Here is a 23,677-nt window from a genome sequence, read left to right as displayed (position 1 = left end):
TGTTTAGACAACGAAATAGTTTTATCATGTTAACCGTTACATCCTGTTATGATGTGGAAGAAATCAATAGACTATGATGATCTATGTCTCTGGTCGAACACGAAGAACAAAAATATGAATATATGAACATTTATTGTATACCTCGTATCGGCTGCAAACATCCCGATCGGGTGGTGTGTCATCAGTTCACTAGGACTAATCCTATGTAATGCACTTGCTTCTTGAGAGGGATGACGAAATCTGACAAACACAAGTCTTCCTCAGATGTTCCTGTTACTGTATCGTATTTTATTGTGTCTATATTCTCTCCTTCTTTTTATGTCCGCTCTTCTGCATTCTTACCAGTATATGAATACTTGCAATATATTCAATCCAGGTTGTATTTTGTCGTTGCTCTTACATCATGGAATCCATCAATCCATCGTGCAGGTTTTTATCATTACCCTTACATCATGGAATCTTTTTTTTTTTTCCTTCCTGATTTGATTTCATGTCAGTTGACATTGGTTCCTTTGATTTTGTTTTATATCGATTAAAGTAAACTGCGCATAAGTCACCATACTTCCCGACTCCCATTGTTTGTGCGTTATGCATGTAATATATGTTATATATATATGTTATATATATATATATATATATATATATATATATATATATATATATATATATATATATATATGGAACCCCCACACCCCTAATTGTCTCAAGGGGGCGACCAATGTTGTACAGAGGTGGATAAATGTTGGTCTGGTCTGTTAGCTTCTCTCTGTACTGGTCGGGGGTTAGGTAATCACATAGACACCAATCATTATCAAATTTCCAAAAGTTAGGAAGAAACTAAATATTGCTTCACAACAACAGCGAATATAAAATGCGGGAGAAGGATAGAATTTACATGGATAATGTTAATGCGTTATGCTGCTAACAGCATATTTATTCACCGACCTGCCTTCTCGTAGGTCTGAACCAGAAACTTAATCACAAACAAATTTCTTTTCTTACTACAAATGGAACACATCACTCATTACTTAACTTCTCTTCTTTGGAGACCGTTTCATATTTTACCATCTTAATCTATGGGAAAGGGGGGATTTGGTTAGTAGGGATAAATGATGTTAATGGGTGTGGCCACTTATCTCGACGTCGGCATGGTCGTATGGGATGAGGTTCTCGCCTGAATGTCGAGCTCGTCCAAGGGCTGGGGCGTCTGTTAACCGGTCTGCTTTCACTGCTTCCTTAAACAGTTCGCCACCATTGCCGTCCACGTTGTGGCAACCTGACAGGATGCTTCAACATCTCTGATGACACCAGTCGACTATTTGGAGTTTGTTACACCCCAGATTGGTGTAAACCAAAGTTCTGTCTTGTCTTCATGTACCGTTTCTCGACTTGTCGTTGTTCACCGGTTAACTCATTAACAATTACTCTTGGACAGTCCAACCAAGATCCTCGTCACAATAGCAGCGTCGATAGAGTTTAGTTGATTAATATGGAGGGGAGCATGATGTACAAGGAAGGGGGTCTCCTGACTCTATCTCTGTGGTCTCCAACTATTCTTGCCCCTTCTCTATCGGCCGGTCTCTCTAATCACGTAGCTCCTTTGTTCGGTTCCCCTCTCTCTGTTTCCCCTCTCTATTAATCTCTGCTCAAACATGGTCTTTTATAACAAATTTCCTATTGGTATCCTTTCCCTACACTGTAAAAACATCGGTGTTAGATTTAACACCACGGGTGTTAAATCTAACACCGATCAAACTTCAATAAAGGACCACACCCACAGGTGTTAAAAATGCACTGTGATGGTGTTGAAAAGTGTTCGCCTGACACTTCGTGGTGTTAATTTGACACTGTACCTGGTGTTATTTTGACACTGTACTGGTGTTGATTCAAAAATGACACCACATGGTGTTGATTTGATATTTGCTGGTGTTAATATCAATGGTTTAACACCCGTCCAGCTTCAATAAGGGACCACACCAGCTGGTGTTACTTTGGTGTAAATTTATTTTCACATTTTTTCAAAAATCTAGTATTTTAATGTAAAATTCTTGATCGTCTTGTTTAAATTAAAAATCAACAAGAAGTGCAGTTACTGAGAAACTCTTCAAAAAACAGTTTAAAATTTGGAAATGACACCCTTAGGTGTTAATTTAACACCATAATGAGCACCGAAAATTTAACACCAGCTCGGTGTTCACTATTTAACACCGGACTTTTTGCAGTGTAAAAGTATTTCATTGTCTCAATCTTATTTTGGGGCGTGATCTTCACCGGAAATTAATTTCTTACTGGTCAGATCTTCCAATAACTCCTCCCATTCGTTTCTGTGGAACTCCGTTTTCTATGATTCATCTCAATTTCTGATTAACTCGCCCACTGTCTTTTAGTTTCTTTATTTCCTTCTTCTCTGTAACCACTGGTCAAGACTTATTGTTTCTTGGACAATAAAATCATAAACCAAATAAATGTTAGATAGTCCTTATGACGTCCAACATCAACGTCATCGTTGTTCTGGGTCGTTGTCCCTGAGTTTGTCTTTGGAATTCCTGTCTGACCCACTCCCCTCATCAAAATAAAGGAGAAATTCTGGCTGGAGAACGACCTTCCAGCTCATGTTTAGGGATCAGAGGGCAAAAAGTATTCCCGTAATTTGGATCGGTTTTGGGGATGGAGAGTGCGGAGAACTGACCACTAGCTGGAGAAAGTAGCCAATGTCAAACTCGTAAATTCCTAGGACCATGCAATGACTTTTCCTGGGAGGGGAGAATTGACCAAAAAAAGAAAAAAAAGAAAAAAAAAAAGGAAGTCTAGCTGGAAGCAAAATAAAGTGTTTCATAAACTCCAAGAAGGGGAAAAGACTGATTCATATTGACGTCACCGGGTGACTTGGAAAACAACTGTAATGCTTCTGTTTTCTTTAACTTTCTATCCTGTTCTATTCTTTTCTTTATTAATGCTAGTAGCCATCTGGGCTACATAATAATATATTATATATTATATATAATAACAATAATAACAATAATAACAAAGCACTACATGTACTTCTTTCCCATGAAAGCCATCGTTGCTAGATCATAACAAGGCTACAAATAATTGTCACTGGTGAGGATATATACTATCATGAGACAACTTTCATGTCATACCGAGGCAACTTGGTGAAGATTAGTTTGTGTACATGCATGTCAATCATAAAATTGGAGACTTGTGATGGGATAATGACATCACCATAGTCAGGGCTCGACACTAACGGTGGCCCGGTGGCCCGGTGGCCCGGGGCCACCAAATTTCAAAAAAGGGCAACTTTGGTGACCCGCCTCGGGCCACCAGTTTTTCTATTTTTTTTTATTTTTTTATTTTTTTTTAGTATGTCAACACGTAACTTTTTTTGCCGGAAATGCATAAATGCATGCAGTGAGTTAATATTTTTTATTGTTTTATTTTCGGGCCACCAAATTTTTCTCTCGGGCCACCAAAAATTTTAAATTGATGATTTTGGTGGCCCCATGTAGGTTTTCCATGCATAATAGGCCCTTTATAAATTTCGAGCGATTTAGTTTGGCGTTCCATATACAGTTTGCTCATATCCCGCTAAATCGACAGGGTCATGATAGCCAATACTTTGTATTGTTCCACCTCGGCCTATACATTTTGCAGTAATACATGTAATGTGTTATGATGACTCTGCGGCTTGCGTTCGTTTCAACCACCTGCACACCCCAAAAGAGGTAGTAATTGTGAAATACAATTTGTAGTTGAACAGTGTGACATAGTATGTTGCGCAATGTGCACATCTCCTCTTTCATCTGCGCACGCGCGCGGGAAATACCCAAGTAAAGGAACCTTATGGTCGGACGCTCTTACAAAATCGACGACCGCAGATCAACTCGAGTTCCAAGACTTTGCACAATAACGAGTCGACTGGTTTCAAATTAATCATACCATGATCAATTCAGGTATACATGCGTGGCATGTACTTAACAATATGTTTTGAACAAGGCAAGAAAAATAACGGATGTTACGCGAATACGAAGTCATCGCCGTAATCAACGTAATATATTCGCGCTTTATTCTCACACTCCTTGGCACTCGTTGACAATAATAGAAGTGCATGAAATTTGCAGTGTTTTTACTGACTGGATTTGGCAGATGCGTGATATAGCAGCGTCTGATAACCAACATACGAGGTATCGTTGTATTTTTTGTATATCTTTCGACGTGCTTTCTTTTATTAACCTCAGTGTTCCTTTATAGATCATTAATTCCATTAATGGTTATCATAACTTATTATTTATTTTCTTGTGATCGACAGCAAACGAAGACGCTCCCGCTTTATGCAGATAAGGGAACCGTTGTATATAGGTGTGATGAATGATTTGCCTGAATTATGAAACGAAACTCGAATCTGTAACCTCTGTTGCTTGTTGTTGGAACATGCTTGTACAAAATTGTCTTCGCTTATTCTGACCATATGAGACAAAACCATTGAATTCATGCTCTATAATCATATAGCATTCGGATTTCCGCTGTTCACATTATCTTCTTTCACTCCCTTTTTCCAAAAATTTAATGTGAGATGGGACTTGAGACAAGCCATCCAGTGCCGTTCTTTTATATAATGACCAGAAACATTATTACTATGTTTCATATTTAATCACAGCTTCATGATGTTAACATGCAGAGTACTGGAGTAACAGACGAAACAGACAGTGCAGTATACGTGGAAACGCTGTATGTCAAGACACCTCAGAAACGGGATTCTTGACATAATCTTATAGGGACCCATAATATGTGTAATTATGAATATGAACGAATTGTTTTCTTTGATTATTATATCAGGGAACACTTTCCCCTTGTTTGTACAGTATTCTATTTGGCTCTGTATGATATAGCAATCACTATACTATAACGCGTAACTAAAACCTAAATATACATTGAGTTTTGCATTTTATTACTTATCGTGTATTGCTTTGCATCGTGAATAATTCATGAGAATCACGGCAAAGGCAGACGAGAGAATCATGACCAGACCCAATTTCGATTTATGAAATGTCATGATCCCGGGAAATGATAAGGGCCGTCATGTATACGCACAGCATGAATCGTCCACGCTTGGTACTACGTGATCTGCAGCAAGCAAAGGTTGTAACTTTTGCGCGAATAGGTCTTCGAAATGATATTTTCTAAACTGTTGGAGTGCATCATATCCGTCTGTGTAGCCATTGTCTGCTTACCATACAATTCATACTTTATGAACCTCCTGCAATTTCAATAATACGTTGTTTTCTTCTTCTTTTTTGTAGTTTTTACATCAAAAGAAGATGACTATTTTAAAGGAAAGGGGAGGAAAAAAAAAACACACCATATATCATTCACACTCAGTTACCGATGATGTACATTGTATTTGCAGCGACTTTTGTAATGATAATGGAAAAACTCATTCCATTTTACGTTTAAACATCGATAATCAGAAGAACAATGAAAATCTAAGCACAACAGAACAGTGAAAATCTGATGAAAATCAAACGAAAACGAAGAAAGGTAAGGACTATTGAAGCTATATAGACGCGGTTCGACGAAATTTAAATTCCATTTTGTGTGTGCTTATTCAGTCCTCTCTTTCTTTCTTTTTTTTGCGTTCACTTTGAAGACTGTGTTCACATTGCTGTAGTTGATTTTTTTGAGTTTTGCAGAAAAGTTGGTACAGAAGACTTCAGTGCGCGCTATTAAATATCCATGATCGTGCGTTTCGCTTGCGCGCACAACTGAGTGCTTTCAAACAGGGAGGTGTCTCACCTCCCTGTTTCAAACAGGGAGTGACCTCCCTGTTCCTCCCTGTTTCGAAGGACGACTGCAAATTTCCCAGTGCTTGTAATCTTCCAAGCTTGTGGTCGAAGTGCACGCGCGAAATGCCAGTGGACTGGTCATTTTACAACGGCGGTGTGGCGCGTGCGTTCTTTTCTTCGACGCCGATACCCGTCCGAATAGCAAAACTGCATGACCCTCACACCACGTATGACACTGCCCAGAGTCCAGCGAGCGCCTACGATCGGCAGACGGTACGCTAAGTACGTGGGGAATCCCCACCAGCCGAATTAATGACGTACATTTTGAGCAGATGTACTGTTCTCGTGGAACGAGTCGCACGGAGTGTGCACACGTGACCCGCTGTTGCGGGTGGTAGGCCTTCAGGTTCCACTTCTCGCGTTCGCAGAAAATCTAGATTCAACCTATGCTTCTACTACTAGTAAACGGTACGGGCAGTCAGGATCAAGTCAGTGGAAATAAGTTATTCTGTAAATTTCACATAACGTAGACGATCTATCTGTGGAAATGACATGACGCTGACGACGCTGATCGAATACTAATACGTTAGTAAGTATTGTAGTGCCACGTAGTGGTAAATTTATAGCATCTTGCCACGATCTACGGCAACATGTTACAAGCTGTCGCGTTTTCATACGCTTTCTGATCTGAATCGCTGTAGGGCCTACATGCAACGAGTCCAATCCTGATCCGGGGGGCATTTCATGAAGGAACTTGTCGGATAAAATATCTGACAAGTCAATCATATCCGACAAGTTTTGAGAAATGCTTTAGTCTGATCACTGCTGATTGGCTGATTTCTCTGAACTTGTCGGATATGATTGACTTGTCGGATAAAATATCTGACAATCCGACAAGTTTTGAGAAATTCTTTAGTCTAATTCAATTGGCTGATTTCTCTGAACTTGTCGGATATAATTGACTTGTCGGACATTTTATCCGACAAGTTCCTTCATGAATTGACCGAAAGATCGGTCTGTAGAACATCTATCTGTCCGTCGGGGAATGTTCCGCGGAGACTGCGTCTGGCTTCACGGATCCCCTGACGGCATTTAATGGCAAAATATAAAAGAGTCCTCCGGACAGATGGATCTTTCTGTCTACTTCATGAAATGCCCTCCCAGTGTCTATGTCGGCGGTCATGATGCGAGGGGTTGTTGTTATTGTTGTTGTTATTAGATTTTCTGGCGTACAATTCGTGTGCCGAATATTGACGCCATCTACGTGCGGGTCTCTGTATCTTTTTGGCTTTCGTTGTTGTTACCGTACTTTTCATGAGGGGTCCCAGGTCCGGCGTCAGTGAAACCTTCCTCTCACTTTATTCTTTTTTGTTCTGGGTTGCATCTTCTGGACAATCCGGCTCTGTACTTTGAGCAGATTTCTCAGCCTCAGGAGGCCTAGTCCCCTCCGATGCGCGAGAGGTGTTTACCATGCCAGGACCTGTATTGACGCCTCTAAATCCGATATATCAATAAGTGATAAGTTAAGGAGAAAAAGGGGGATCGAGAGGAAAGACACATTATAAAAACATAACAAACAAATCAAATGAAACAAAACAAAAAGCTATAACATAGCAGAAAAAAAAAATGGGTTGACAACGGACGTGGGATTAGAGCTGTTCACACACAAAATAAACCATGCACGTTATGTTAAGTTAAAGCGTTCATGCAGCTAAAATTAAAATGGAACTATTTCAAAACGAAAGGAAGCGCACACTGTGAGGAGAACAAATAGGTTAGGTGAAAAATGCAGTGAACAGAATATAACATAACCGACGAAAAATTATTTTAAGTAAAGGCATTAATGCAACAAAGTAACAGATCATGTCAAGCTCAGAAATTCAAATCATTGTATTTTGTCTGTCAGTACTGTAATGTGGGGTGTTTTTAATTAGGGGTAGTTTTTCCCCGCCGTTGGTACTGATGTTGTTTTCATCTCACATTCTGTGCGTCGTCATACATAATAATTATGTCCGTGCAGTGTTTGTGACGTGCAGCCCGGAGATGGAAAAGGCATCAAACGAGACGTTTAACATTAGCCGTTAGATATCCCAGGGCAGTGAAAGATTTTATCCGAGGTTTTAGTCCTTCCGCACTTCGTATCGTAGTACAACTTACACAGCACATGCGCTAACTGCCTTGCTGTCGATCGGATATGGATAAAACGTAGCACATATTATAATACACAATGTATGCATGTGGAAAAAAAAAAAACAGGACGGCTAGCTGGGAACTGAAATGACTATTCATTCGCGCATGCGCACATCATTTTATTTACAAGATATGTTCAAAATGGAGATTCGCACTTCGCGGAGATGCTCTCAAAGATGATGACGATTAATCTTGTTTTCGGAGGTTATGGTGAGGGATACATAGTTGCCTGTAATATTCAACAATATGGTATTACAACATGTAGCCTTTCGTTGCGAATCCAAGTGTCGTTTTGAACAATGAGTTGTTTACTTAATTGCAAGCATCGCAGTGCACTTGATTACTTCACTAAATTGTATACAAGTCGTTGGGGTGCTGTTACTGGTTACAGCACCCCGCGCCGGGGTTAGGGTTCTTCTAACGTTGGTCAGGTAGTAGTAGCCCCTATAGAATCTAGTCAGTAGAATGGATGATTCTGGTAAACACAGGCTTTGACTCTGAGTAGTCTGAGCCTCTTAACTGATCCAGATTTGGTCCTGCTTGAACATTGTTGAAGTAGGCAGAGACTCCAACTCTCCCGCTTTCGACGGGAGATCTCCCACCGAAAGCCCACTTTTGCAGAATCTCCAGTTCTCCTGCTTGGGATTTAATTTCTCCCGCTTGAAATTATTTCTTACTTAATTTCATTGTATGTTGAAAATTAAGCTTTAGATAGCGCGAGAGAGCATCTAACACCTTATACCGCAAGGGACTTCGCGCTCGTGATGTGCGCTTCACGCACGTCAAGTTGGAGTCTCCCGTTTGCTAGGGGTTTCAGGCGGGAGAATCTACAGATCAGAAGGTGCTTGGGGTTGGAGTCTCTGAGTAGGCCGGATCATGACCAGGTCCCCCATCCTTTTTTGAGAGAGACAATTTGCTGCCTGAAGGGGGCGTGCACCGGTTGCACCCCCTTCTGGATCTGCCACTGAGCTGACAACATTACTGTTTTTTACTTCAAATTACTGCTTTTTAGCTATAGCATTACTGATTTGAGGTTTGAGAGGTTGGCATCTCTGTAATCATTATCACCAATTAATTGTAGCCTAATGTAAGACCAAGACCCCGTTTACAGTGCGAGGCTCGGCCGTGGCTAGGCCCAGCCCCGCTTCAGTGTAAATGCACAAAAGGCCAAATGCGGGGCCAAAATTGGCCTCGCATTTGGCCTCGCTCTGGAGGTGGTCTCGGCTGCGGCTGAGCCGCGGCCGAGCCCGGCCTCTTCTTGGTGTAAACGCAAACTGGGCCAAATGCGCGGCCAATTTTAGTCTGGCTTCCAGACCCTCTGCCCGTACTATTTCGCTATTCACAATATTAACCCCCTCAACGTCGAAAACTAGTATAGTTTAAGGTGGCTTTGTCCTGCAAAGGATTTTTCCTTCGGCAAAGGCCTTTGCCCGAACGGCGACTTTGTCGCCACGGAATCCAGTTGGCAAAGGGTCTGAAAAGCAGGCTATACCAAATTGCGTTTTTTTACAAGCAGAGCGCCACTACGACAAAATATTGAAAGGTTTGAATTAAAAGCGCGGCCGAGCCCGGCGGTGTAAACGGACAAAATTGCGGGGCTTGGCCCCGCAATTGAGACTGGGCTCGGCCGTGGCTCGGCCGCGGCTCGGCCCAGCCCCACACCGTAAACGGGGTCATACATACTCTACAAAGTAAAGAGGACTTAAGCAGTTAGTAATGGAAGAAGAAGAAGAAGTTATGTAATTCACAGTGGTTGATATTACTCATATTTTGCTTTCATGCAGCTGCAAAAGCTTTTATTCACATTGTGTCAAATTTAGCACACTGTCTAATTAAACTCCATCATTATCAATCCTACCAACCTGTTTCAAACTGTGAGAGTCTTTATTAATTTAATGAATTTCTGATCTATATTAAGTTAGAGGAGAGATAGTACATATTTACAAAATGTACATGTAAGCAGGAACTGTGCATCATTGCATTGGAAAGCTAATGCTGTTTTGAAAGTATTAAAATGGGTGATCATATTTGATCCTGCTTCACAGTACTTAGTGGTCATACATTCATTTCCATGTGATGTGTCTCCAGATGGGATTTTGTATTGGTCCTGCTGGATAATGTTGGTTATTGTGTGTGTCCTGTTGGGTTAGTTGCTATAAATGGGTCTTTTATGTTTGTATCTGTTGGTTTCTGTTGGACTTGTTGAGATCTGTTGGTTGCAATTAATTCTAATGGAATTCTGTTGGGACTTGTTGGGTTTTTCTGTTGGTCCCAACAGAGACACCATCTTAGAAACCAACAAGAATGCTGTGTTGGTTTTCTATTGCTTTTATGGCATTTTCAACCTGGGATACAATCAAGGGCATATTTATTGATCATTTATTGGGTAATTAAATGATGAGCTGAAAAAAATGAAGAGAAGTGAGAGACAAAACAGTTGTATCAATTGATTAGACATTGCTACTCTGACATTGATCTGTTTTACATGTATTTACACATGAAACGAAGTTCCCCTTTGAAGAACATTACTGTGAAAGCTTTAGAAAACCAGCTAAAAGCACTTGCAGTTTGTATAAGGTAAAGCCATCTCATAATGTATTGTATTGAGCAGTAAAAACAATGTCCTCAAGATAATATTCTAAAAGAGTATGTTCCAAGGCAATGTGGAACAAGGTCCGGTTTCATAAAACTTCTTATCTCAGCCGATCAGATGTGAGGATTTCAGTATCTTGCAACAGCTACTGTACATACGCCATATATTTCACGAGTCTAAATTTTCATGAATCGGGACTTTCCGACAATTTCGCGAGTGGTTAAATTCGCGATCGTGGAGTCCTGTACTGAACAGAGAAATGTGTACGCTTATGTCACATCATATTGGCATCAGAGTCAATATTTTTGCATTTTTTAAATTTCGCGAATAGCAGCTGACTCGCGAAATTCACGAAAATAAAAACCTCGCAAAATATTTGCCGTATACAGTATTATAGTGACTTGTTATTGATAAGTTTCATGCAACGGGGCCCTGGTCTTAACTAGGCTGTAGATATGATGAACCTACAGAATTGACTATGCTGTTATATGACTGTGGATCAGATGTGATTTTACTTTTTTAATCTGTTTGATTCCCCTTTCTCTCCCACACACCATCACCACCACCAATGCACATTACAGATCTTTTTGAGTGAGGGCAGTTGCATGTGAGTACAGGCGCAATGCCTACCAGGGTGAAGAAGCGTTATCCTGCAAAGGATGTAGTTGAACTCGGCGACAAATTCTTTGCGTTTGTGAAGAAAAATGGCCAGGAAAACGTCACGGATAAGGAAGATCTTCGCTCCCTCTACTACAACAGCTTTAAAAAATCCCTGGACACGACAAGTGGAGGCAAGTACCTTGAGTCATATGAAACCTTTCACAGCAAAATACAATATGGTATGAATGTGATCCAGCGATCGTATGTATGGAAAAACAAAAACAAGGCAAGCATTTTCTGTCATATTAATGCAGATCACGGATGCTACTGTGAATCAAGCTTTTACCAGGTTAAACACACACTTTCATGGAATTCAAAACAATTTGCCAGACGTGCCAATATGAGAGGTAACATGGTTTGCCTGCATTCTCAATTTCAAATGTTCCTGATGGTTGCAAGGTTGTTTTCTCGGGTGCACATCACAAGACCGACACCCACAAGTCATACAGCCCACGAGTCATACAGCTCACAAGTCATACAGCCCATGAGTTATACAGCTCACGAGTCATACAGCCCATTAGTTCGACACTAAGCTAACAAGGCCCACGAGACCGACACATTAAGCCCCATGTTGTATCTGTCGAACTCGTGGGCTGTTATTACCTAGTGTCGAACTCATGGGCTTTATTTGCCTAGTGTCGAACTCATGGGCTGTATGACTCGTGGACCTGTTTTTTAATGTCGAACTCGTGGGCTGTATGACTTGTGGGTGTCGGTCTAGTGGGATGACCCCATTTTCTCCCTCTCTCAATTTCAAGTCGCATTAGATGTATATCACCCTTTGCATTTAATGATTGGAAGCTATTCATATATATGTCAAATGTCTCACTTTCTGTTATTAGCTGTGAAAACTGAAGTGTTTTCAAATATTTTTTTTTTTCAAATTTTCTGATACTATTCAACAGATTTGTTGAACTACAAAATTCTTCATAACTATCTTGTATGTGATGATTGTCATCATTTTATTACAGTTGCAAACTCATCTTACAACAACAAAGGAGGACACTGAAAGACGTAACAACACTACTGAAATTATAACACAATCATTACATCAATACGTTCTATATATTGTACTTGATTGGCTGAAGGAATGGTTTTGAACTTTCCTGCACTGAGATGGTCATGCTAGAAAAGAAATTATGTGAGCATGCTGTCAGAGATCGATCAGTATAAGTGATGCATGACATGACTTGCTGTTTCAAAAAAAAAATATATATATTTTAATGAGAATTGATCTCTTCCCTCTCATATCCCCTGCAGTCTGTGGCTTTTCCACCTTAATAAGTTTCCTGAAGCACACAAAGAAGATCAAAGTTCGGGATGGGCACATCTTCCAGCAGAAGGCCTACGACTCTGTCTCCATCGACCAGTATGTGACAATGCGCAAGGCTGAGCAGGAGGACGATGAAGCGGGGGCGGCCGGTGCGGCCAGACACCCGAGTGCCTCGAATCAGAAGAGCCTTCGACCCAAGAAGCGCTACCCTTGCCTGTGCGAGGTGTGCGGGGTCAAGGTTAACTCTGAGGTCGTCTACAGGGATCACATCAGTGGCAGTCGCCACAGGTTGAACATGCTGAAGAAGGACATCAACTCGAGGAGGTAGGGTGTTTACAGTCATGCACCATTGAAATCAAGTTCATTCATCACTTGTTGGTCTTGATTTTAAAGAAAAAGAAATGTTTACAAATAGCATAATTAATTGAGCATATGCGAAGACAATTTGAAAACCAACTCTATGTTCTGAATACTGCTACAGTCTTTCAAGAAACTGACAATATGTAAATGTGGTGTTCTGAGTGGATTTCTGTGTGTAATTATTTCCACATGTTCTGGATTGAAAACCAGAAAAGCACTCGGAGACAACAGTTGACCTCCGCCAAGCCAGTAACCAATTTCCACCCTCACACGCATGCAATTTCCGAAAATAGAAGCCTTTTGTTTATGTCATTGCACAGCGCCTTTGTCCAAGCAGAGCAGGCGCTTTAGTGCGCATAATTATGTAAACCTCCAGTACGCACAGCTTGAACCCCAAGTTCATTGACCTTATATGCCAGAAGATGAAAAATCCTTCAAAAATCCATAAAAATTCCTGGATCACTACCAAAATTGTCTCGATATCAACTTTTATGCAACTTTTTGAGTTATTTTGCAAACAGACAAACCATCACCAATGATCACTTCACCTCCTCCTTCCATATGGAGGAGGTAATGAAATACTCCCGTTGGGAACAAAATCACCATGAACAATGTGGAGATCATGCACACTGAAAATTTCTGACCAGGGTATGTGCATGTGAGACCAGTAGGTTTCTGTCCTGCAAACATGAAAAGATTTTACTGTGTACGCCATATATTTTGTTTGGTGTTTTATTTTTGCAAATTTCGCGAGTTGGGTGCTGTTCATTGATTTTAATGCGCTGAAATGTAACTCTGATCCTTACACGAATGTGACATGCACATGTACATTTCTGGATCCATTCCTGCACGCCATGATCACCAACCACTCGCTAAATTGTGAGGAAGTCACAATTTGCAAAAAATGAGACTCATTAAATATATCTCATGTACAGTTTGTGTGCTGGGCTGTAGAGCAGATTTTCAAGTCATATTTTTTTATACCCCCGCCACACATACGGGCGGTCTGTTGCAAAATCTTACGTCGCGAACTCCTCCTACAGTTTTGAAGCAATTTAAATGAAACTTAGAGTAAATGATGATATTGAGGTATAGATGTGCAAGACATGTTTTTATTGTGTTTGTCGGACAATGCGTTGCCATGGTAACCATAATTTTACCAAAAACTTGTTAATTGAATAACTTCCATAGTATTTAAGCAGTCAATTTCACAATTAGTATCTATGATGATCTATAGGTGTAGTTATGCAAGACACTCTTTGTGTTTGTACTTGACAATGCGTTGCCATGGTAAACGCATGTTTTCTTCGAAATCATGTGGAGTGAACAACTTCCCCAGTTTTGAAGCAATTGAAATCAAATTTGGTAGGCATTATGGCCTTGAGGCATAGATGTGGAACACATAATTTTTGTGTTTGTCGGACAAAGCGTTGCCATGGTAACCATAATTTTACCAAAACCTTGTGGATTGAATAACTTCCACATACATCATTCAAGCAATTAAGGTCAAATTTAGTATGTATGATGATCGGGAGGTGTAGTTATGCAAGACACCAATGTGTTAATAGAAGAAAAATGTGTTGCCATGGTAACCACTCATTTTTGTATCAAATTGAACCATTTAATCTATGAAGGTGAAATTTGGTGTGTATGATGCTCTTTAAGTGTAGTTTTTCAAAATGTCCTTTGTATTTGTATTGGACAATGCGTTGCCATGGTAACCGCATTTTTTTTTTTTTTAAACTCCTGTGGAGTGGACTTCTTCCACAGTTTTCAAGCAATTGAAACCAAATTTGGTTGGCATTATGGCCCTGAGGTATACATGTGGAACACATAATTTTTGTGTTTGTCACACAAACCATTGCCACGGTAACCACAATTTTACCAAAACCTTGCAGATCGAATAACTTTTCCATCATTCAAGCAATTAAAGTCAAATTTAGTATGTATCATGATCTAGAAGTGTAGTTTTGCAAGACACCAATGTGTTAAAAGGAAAATGTGTTGCCATGGTAACCACTTATTTTTGTATCAAAATAAACCATTCAAGCTATGAAGGTCAAATTTGGTGTGTATGATGGTCTTTAAGTGTAGTGATGCTGCGGTAAAGCATGTTTCCATTTGCTGTAAGTTTTATACTCGGTGTCAACTCTGTAATTGTACAGTAAACTAAAATCATTCTGTTTCCAATTTGACAAGTGCACAAACTTGGTATTAACCTCATTGCCCTCATGACATCACATACTATAAAGCAACACTAGGGGCAGGGGTATTAATCACCTTCAGTGATAATTCTAGTTTTAGCAGGTTGTGATTATGTGACTTCTGAGCAAGTTGCTGTGTATTGTTTTGCTTTTTTTTTTTCTTATGGTTTCGTGGTGTGAAAGATTGGAGGAAGCAAAAAGGAAGTGCTTGTGATAATTGCCCTTCATTAATGTGTTATCAATACCACTGAAACAGGATGGAGTCACTTCATACAAATTGTACATTAGTGTATCCATGGCCTGTAACATTTACCTAAACTCCCAATCTTTGACTTGTTCATGAGAAGGAAAATCAAAACACTGTCTTCCAGTCTGTCTGGATTCTGTTTTTCCATGAGCGATTGTACAGTTTTCACCATACTCTGTTTTATTATGGGTACATGTACACTTGTACATGGGACAAGTATAATGAAATGAAGAAAAGTATTACACACCAAAAACTACCACCGCATATATGGATACATGGGATGAGCGACAGTTGAGTTTTATTTTCTTACTTCTCTCTGCTATATGTACACATGTATGTTGTTGTTTATTTGTGGGGGGGGGGGGAGATGTGGTTTGTCAAAATGATATTTAGTTTTCTCATTTATCCATACTTCTTTGCCCACAGAAATGACCTGGTGCTGGACAAGAATGATATCACGGTCACCACCCCATATGACGATGGCAAGGGTAACGTGACTACAGACGTACGGAAGGGGGAGACCAAGAACATTGAATTCAGCATCAAAGTTGAAGGGTATGGTAGATATGCTATGCTCTCCTGAAGGATGAGTAATCCTGATAAGTAGTAACTTTTTCTCATATTTTTGTAACCCACTGAAGACTTGTCCCAAGTACACTCGGGCAGGTGTCTATGGGAAATGAGTGTTATAGCAAAATCATCCCATCTTCAATTGGTTAATCAGTTGTGCAGTGGCATTCCATATTAAAATTGACATGTTATGAAGAGAGTCAAATCCAACAATCAGACTTAAGGTACACTGTAGTGTATTCATGATTAACTGCAGAATGATCCAAGTTATGGAACTTTATCAGGGTTTCCAGCCCATCAGGGAAATCAGGGAAAATTATTTTACTTTTTACCAGTCAGGGAAAAATCAGGGAATTTGATAATAATGCCTCAAATCACGGAAAAGTCAGGGAGTTTTTATTGGCCCAAAAATCAAAAGTAGTCAGTAAGACTCTGCTATATTTTGTTGCATATCAAAACATCCATTGGATGAAACTGGATGAAATCTGGATGTGAAACTGGAAATGAGTTGAAATAGTTATCATGGAAATTTGATACTTTACAGGGAAAAATCAGGAATTTTGTTTTCTTGAAATGCTGGGAACCCTGTTTATTGAATCGCATGTTTACATAAGAGTGATGTAGATCATGCTACATATTCAAGTGACGTGAGGTAGTGATGTCATCACGTCGGTAGTTTGCCTTTTAAAGATATTATGAAATTAATGTTTTGGGTCAAAGCGATAATTGCTCACCCTGTAGAAGTCAGTGTTGTTATGTGATTGCGGTACTTTGGTAAGTTGATATGAAGAAGGCATTATTTTTTCTTCAGTTTCAAAGAAAAAAATTAGTGAAGATTGTGTGTATGTGTCTAATTGTTTGTGTGTGTGTGTGTGTGAGTGTGTGTGTGTGTTATTGTATGGCATATAATATGTATATCATCCTGCTGCAAAGTGCTACAATATGTACAATGTACATGGGCACTCTTTCATCATGTTAGATAAACAGGTACAGTAGATAAATAGATAGAATATCAATTATTCATGGTTTCTTATGCCTCTGTAATATACCATGTATCCTGGCTTGTATTACAACATATACCTGGCTTGTATTGTAACATGTAAAGATTTGTTGTTTTGTCATTGTAGGAAGAAGGAAATGGCACTCATTTCTGTTGTACTGCTGAGGCCCTACCAAGAGTTTGCGGTAACTGATGAGCATAAGGTGTATGAAGGCATCAATATACTGAGGATGCCTGCAGGTGCGTCCAAAGCTTTGAACCTGGACATATCCTGCCCATGATTTCACAAGCAGACAGGGGTAACCCTAGCCCCACTCATAGGATTTCGATGAATTCAAAAGAATTGAGAATTGAGTTGGCTGAGCGAGTGATGGTCAATGAAAATGTTGCCCTCTCACAGATCTTCATTCTGTATTGTCAAGCTCTGAATGACACAATCAGGCTTGATGTATGAGAGAGCAATATGTTTTCATCATGAGCAAATTGAAGACAGCAATGTATTTGATGTGTCATTATTGTATAAATAAAAACAAATGAAATAGTTGACACTGGCATCTCTGATGTTTCAACGGTAGCTCATAGATAGCAGATAATTGAAAAAAACAAAAAACAAAAACAAAACATTATTTTAAGAGCATACTGTCTCTAGTAGAAATGAAGAATAAGAAGGAATACATATATATCGCTGAGCTTGACAGAATGTTTACTGCTTCATAGAATGTACCTCCACTATAACATAATGTATATATAAATGAGTGAATGAGTTTATTGGAGTAGATAATACATAACTGAATGAACAAAGATTATTCATAGATGACTCAATGAGTAGAAAAATGTATCATGAGGAAATTGTATGAATGATAATAGTAGATATAGATAGATTAATCCGAACCTAGTCAAATAATTCTATGAATAGAATTGAATGCATGGTGAAATACTTTTTTTTCTGTGTGTGTTATAGATGTCATAACCAAAATTACAGGTTTATTGTAACAAGAGGGCTCAATACATACTCTTGCAAATGGAGCTGATGATTTACGGTACGAAATGATGCATGACATTTTGTCATGGTAAGAAATAGGCTAGTGGTGTTGTTTTCAAGTTTTGCTTAATTTGTTTTGTTTGTTATGTTTATTTGGTTTTTTTTTTCACATGTTTTGTTCTTATTTGTGTGTGTCCCTTGATTTCAAGGTTCAGACTACGCAGTTACGCTAACTTGCCAGAATGCTGCCAACCTGGGCAGGCTTTCCAGCCCCCTTGTCTTCGCGTTTCGGATGGAGGAGACGAGAGAGGTAGGATGTGGAGATTGTTTGTGTTTTTATGAAGCCCTGGTGTGGTGAGTAACGTACATGTAGGCCTTTATATCACGTGGTTTGTAAAATTGGTGTAATCACTTGTGGCATTTCATTGTTTTCTCTGCTTGTGCATCATCGTTTTTGTAATGATCAGAGTGGCAGATCCAGAGGGGGGTGCACCGGGCGCGCGCCTCCTCTTTATTAGTTGTTAAAACAAAAGAAATAAAAGAGAAAAAAAGAGATGAAGCCCGGAAGTAGCACCAGAAATATTGTTTGCGCCCCCCCCCCTTTCCGAAATTCCTGGATCTGCCCCTGGATCACTCGTCTTCCTGATCACAGAGATGTCTGCCTGTTCTCTGCAGATCTTCCAGATCCTGAGGTTCATCTCGATCACGGTGGTGAGTGACGTCATAGCTGACCTGCCGCCCTCCAAGCCCTACACCAAGCCCCCCAGCTTCGCTCCTCGTGAGAAGAAGGGGGAGATTGTGGATGGTGTTCGACCAAATTTGTGAGTAGCTCAGTAACCCACTCCTTCCTTCCTTCCTTTCCATTTCATCTTAAATTCCCAAGATTGTGCAACGCTAGAGGGATTTGATGTGTAAGGATCTAAACTCTACTCAAATTCGCACATTCAGCATCAAAATTTGGTGAGGATTTTTGTGGAAATGCATGCAGGACTTGTGAGGCCATGAGACATTACCATCTTGCCTAATTTGCATTGGTGACTGTTTCTGACATCACTGTTCTGGGCAGAACAACTGGAACATTAAAATATCATAACTTATTTCCTGTCCGATTTTAGGGGAACCATTCACTTTTCTGCCAGTTTGATTTTATTGTGCTCATTGTGTGGAGTGTCACATCAATGAATGGTGCTCTTAGTATAATACAAAAGTGAAAATGATAGCTTGAATTCTGACTTTAATGATGCTCCAATGTGCAGTAGACACCCAGATGTCAGATAAAAGAAACTTTTGTTTCATTGAAATCTGATTTTGTTTTCTTTTTCCTCAAAAGAAGATGAAGTGTTTGCATGCATATGTGATTATTGTAACCCTAGCTCATTCTCTCTCTCTCTTTTTTTTTTTTTTTTTAGCTCTTCACGCAACCCCCTGAAAGGGAGTTCCCTCCCTGCTTATGACATTCCAAAGGAGCTCAACAAAGCTGTCAACAACAAGCGCAAACTTGTGGATCTCAAGTAAGGACTAGGCTCTGTAACTTAGGGTGTGTTCGAGCACTCTCATAAAGCATACCATATTGTACCATACTCACACCAGAAGAGTGCTCGAATACTCCTAAAATGTACTGCACCCTACATATATCGAACCAAAAGCGGGCCACTTCCTGATGTGCTCCAAAAGCACGCCATAACAGTACCAGAAGTTGGTATGAGAAGTATGCAAATAAAACGTACGTATCGTCGCTGGGGCGACATGACCTTTTATCTACAAAATGTCAAATGTTCAGGAGAGCAGAAAAACATGCCAGCCAAAGCACTATATCAAATGGGATCCCCTTTCCTTTGACATGCCATGGTGGCTTTATTTTTGGGGTAAGACAGTTAGGATTTGGACAGGACATCACTTTATCGGACCATTAATCCAAAAAAAGTTATTTTCACCAAAATTTCAGATACGAGGTCTTGTCGCCACAACGACGATATGTCATAATGCAAAGAATGGATTCTCTTTGTTTTGGACGCCTGTAAGTAGCATAAGTGTGCCAGGTGCATGACCTTGTTGTGACCCCCCCCCCCCCCCCCCCCCCTTAAGAATAACTCGTGAAGTACAGTTTCTCCACATAGCACTCAAATGCTCCGAATCTGGCATGGCAGTGGTACAATATGCATAGGATTGGTTTGCTTTGGTCTGCTTTTGAGTGCTCAAACACTGCCATAGACTGATTTCACATACATTCAAGCTGTAAAATCGACCAGTTGTACCTGAAACATGCATGTTGCATATCCCTCTAAAAAGTGATGAAAAAGTTGTTGCCATTCCATTAGTTTAAAACAGCAGTGCAAGCACTCCAAAAGAAGTTGCAAAGCCTCAGAAATATCATAAATGTTATCACTTTGTTAGAAATATATGAGGATTTCTCTTTTTTGTACTGAGTAGTTGGGGAATTTTTCTTTTAATTTATATATATATATATATATATATATATATATATATATATATATATATATATATATATATATATATACATACATACATACCTATACATATATTTGTATATATATATATATATATATATATATATATATATATATATATATATATATATATTAAATATATATTATATATATTATTAATTGCTCAATAAAATACGGATGAACCTGCTGTCAACCGAGTGAACTTGTTCCAATACTTCTATATATATATATATATATATATATATATATATATACATACATATATATGTACATATATTTGTATATACAGTCAACCTCGGATACCTCGAACTCGGATAAGCCGAATATCACTTACCTCGGGTGCAAAATGAAAGTCCCGATTGTTCCTATGGAGTTTCCGTGTACTAAAATTCGCGTAGCTCGAAGAAAATAACTCGAAGTTCGGTTACCTCGAAGTGAAATCTAAGGTCCCGATCTTAATTAGCTTATTGTTTTTCCCAGCATGTTGCTCGAATCGAAATTGCAACATCACTCAGCATCTCCGATTAAGCGCGCGTGGACAGCGGAGACATGTCCCAAATCTTTTCACACTCGACTGTAAATATTCTTAACAATCGCGCGCCCAAAGAAATACCCGGTAGGTCTACACAGCTGACAAGAAAAAACCCCAACACCTACATTTACTACACACGTACACGATATGCACATAGCACTCATGCCAATGGATTGCTTACGTTAACACTACGCTCTTTTCTTTAACCACTGTGTTCTGATTTTTTATCGTGATACGGAGTCGTCATACCATGCGCGTAGATTTCTTAACCGTCGTGGCGCACCTGTTTAGGTGTTGACAGTTATTTTGGCATTAATCACGGTCCACTGTTCTAACATTAATCTCCTGCGTAGTGCCTATATTTTAACCTTTTTTTTGGCCTTTCACGAAGTTTGTTTCATTTATTCTTCCCCGAGAACGCAAGCACTGGATTTTTTTTCCAGCAATGAAATGATTATGAAAATAGTGTGGTATATGATCTGGAAGTATAGGCCGAGCATAATAAAGAATGAAATAGACAGGGCTCCACACTGACTTTATCGGGTCACCAATGTCATTGATTTTTATTTTTTGGTGGTCAAAAGTAAAATCTGCTGACGCAAAAAAAAAAAAAAAACACCAAAAAAAACAAACAAACAAACAAACAAACGGGGAAAACATTAGAAAAACTAAATCGGTCCTACTAAACATAGAAAAAATAATATTAAGCATTATTGAAGTGATACAGATGCCCATGTCTTAAACAAATGAATAGAAAATTCAATCATCTTATATTCTGTTTTTTAAGATTTAGCAATTAGGCGTAGAGATTATTATAAAAGTTGATGCTTATACTAGGAGGTTAAAACTTACGTTTGAAATGAGAAAGTGGGAGCATTTGCTGACATTTTTTGTTCGCATCCGAAAGTTACCGTTATTCATTTCTTATTGTAAAAGCAATCATCCAACATATATATGTTAGTATCTTACGGAGCTGAATATAACCGTTAATCATTTTTAAATGTAAAAGCAAACAACCCACATTCATTTTAGCATCTGGGCGGAGCTGAATGCTATCCTTATCCATTTCCAAACGTGAAAGCAAACATCCGCTATTTGTTTTAGCATCTAACTGAGTGGATTAATACCGTTAATCATTTCCAAATGTAAAAGCAACAATCTGTCATTTATTTTTGCATCGTACGGAGCAGAATATTACGGTTATTCATTTCAAACATCCGACATTTATTTCATTATCGTATCCGGAGCCGAAAGGTATTGCTGTCCACTTCCAAAAGTGAAATGAATCATTTGACAATTATTTTATCATTATGCGGAGTCGAATGTTACTGTTTTTCATTTTTGAACGTCAAGGCAGACATCAGACATTTATTTTGCCATCAAACGTAGTTTGAGCTGAATTACTGTTATTCATTTTGAAATGTAATAGCAAATATCCAATATTTTTTTTTTTTAACATCGTATGGGGCGGAATGTTACCGCCATTCACTTCCAAACATGCCAAACGTAAAAGCAATCATTCGACATGTATTTTTTATAACTTCCGGAGCTGAATGTTATTGCCATTTACTTTCTAACGTAAAAGCAAACATACGGCATTTATCTTATTATCGTACGGAGTTTGATATTATTGTTATTCATTTCAGAACATTAAAGCAAACATTCGACATTTATTTTAACATCTTCCGGAGCTAAATGTTATTGCAATTTACTTTCAAATGTAAAAACAAACATCCAGCATTAAATTTCATCATCGTTAGGAGTTGAATATTATTGTTACTCATTTACGAACGTCAAAGCAAACATCAAACATTAATTTTACCATTGCACGCAGTTGAATGTTACTGTTATTCATTCTGAAATTTAAAAGCAAGCATTAGAAATTTATTTTAGCATCGTATGGAGCACAATATTACTGGTATTCACTTCCGAACATAAAAGCGATCATCTGACATCTATTTTAGCATCTTCCGGAGCCGAATGTTATTGCCATTTCCTTTCGAAAGTATAAGGAAACACCCGACATTTATCAAACCATCGTATGGAGTTGAATATTAGTTTTTCATTTCCGAACGTCAAAGCAAATATTCGACATTTATTCCAGCGTCTTCCGGAGCCCAATGTTATCCTTGTTCATTTTCGAACGCAAAATCAAATATCTGACATTAGTTTTAGCACCATACAGAGCTGAGTCTTATCGTTATCCATTTCCAAAAGTATTAGCAAGCATCCGACATTAATTTAGTATCATACCGAGTCGAATATTACCGTTATTCATTTCCAAAATTAAAAGCAAACATCTGACATCTATTTTAGCATCTTACGTAGCCGATTGTTACCGCTATTCATTTTCAAAAGTAAAGGCAAACATCCGCTTTTTTTTTTTTTTTTTTTTTTTGGTGGCACGATCGGGCCACCAAAATCTTTTTTTTTCTGAAATTTAAATTTCAATTCTGATTTTTATTCAATTCCTTCATGTAAAAGTCGATTCAATTCCAATTGACAAGCATGCAAACAATCAGTAGGCACTACAACAGATACTCTGTTGAACAACGATATTATAAACTTCGGATAAGTCGAAGAAAATTCGACGTACGCGTACCTCGAAATTCGCGTACCTCGAACCATTTTCTTCAGTCCCGACGAATTCGAGGTATCCGAGTTTGACTGTATATATATATATATATATATATATATATATATATATATATATATATATATATATATTTATTTATAATGTCACTATAAAGGAATGCATTAAATGCCAATTGCCTTGATTTTATTCAAAATCCGAATTTTCGGAGGGGGCCCCCCC

General features: G+C 38.9%; 1 protein-coding gene across 1 annotated transcript in view; it reads left to right on the top strand.

The window, feature by feature from the left end:
• Positions 1-11,153: 11,153 nt before the first annotated feature.
• Positions 11,154-23,677, top strand: part of LOC140246265 (putative helicase MOV-10) — a 35,554-nt gene continuing 23,030 nt past the window's right edge. The window contains exons 1-7 of the mRNA XM_072325727.1: positions 11,154-11,357; positions 12,487-12,823; positions 15,737-15,865; positions 17,008-17,120; positions 18,072-18,172; positions 18,538-18,683; positions 19,272-19,373. Coding sequence (XP_072181828.1) covers positions 11,189-11,357; positions 12,487-12,823; positions 15,737-15,865; positions 17,008-17,120; positions 18,072-18,172; positions 18,538-18,683; positions 19,272-19,373 — 1,097 coding nt within the window. The 5' untranslated portion in view covers positions 11,154-11,188. The remainder of the gene's footprint in view (positions 11,358-12,486; positions 12,824-15,736; positions 15,866-17,007; positions 17,121-18,071; positions 18,173-18,537; positions 18,684-19,271; positions 19,374-23,677) is intronic.

Source organism: Diadema setosum, chromosome 2 (genome assembly GCF_964275005.1).
Source record: "Diadema setosum chromosome 2, eeDiaSeto1, whole genome shotgun sequence".
NCBI lineage: Eukaryota > Metazoa > Echinodermata > Echinoidea > Diadematoida > Diadematidae > Diadema > Diadema setosum.
The sequence above is the reverse complement of the archived record's forward strand: the minus strand, read 5'-3'. Positions and strand labels throughout refer to the sequence as shown.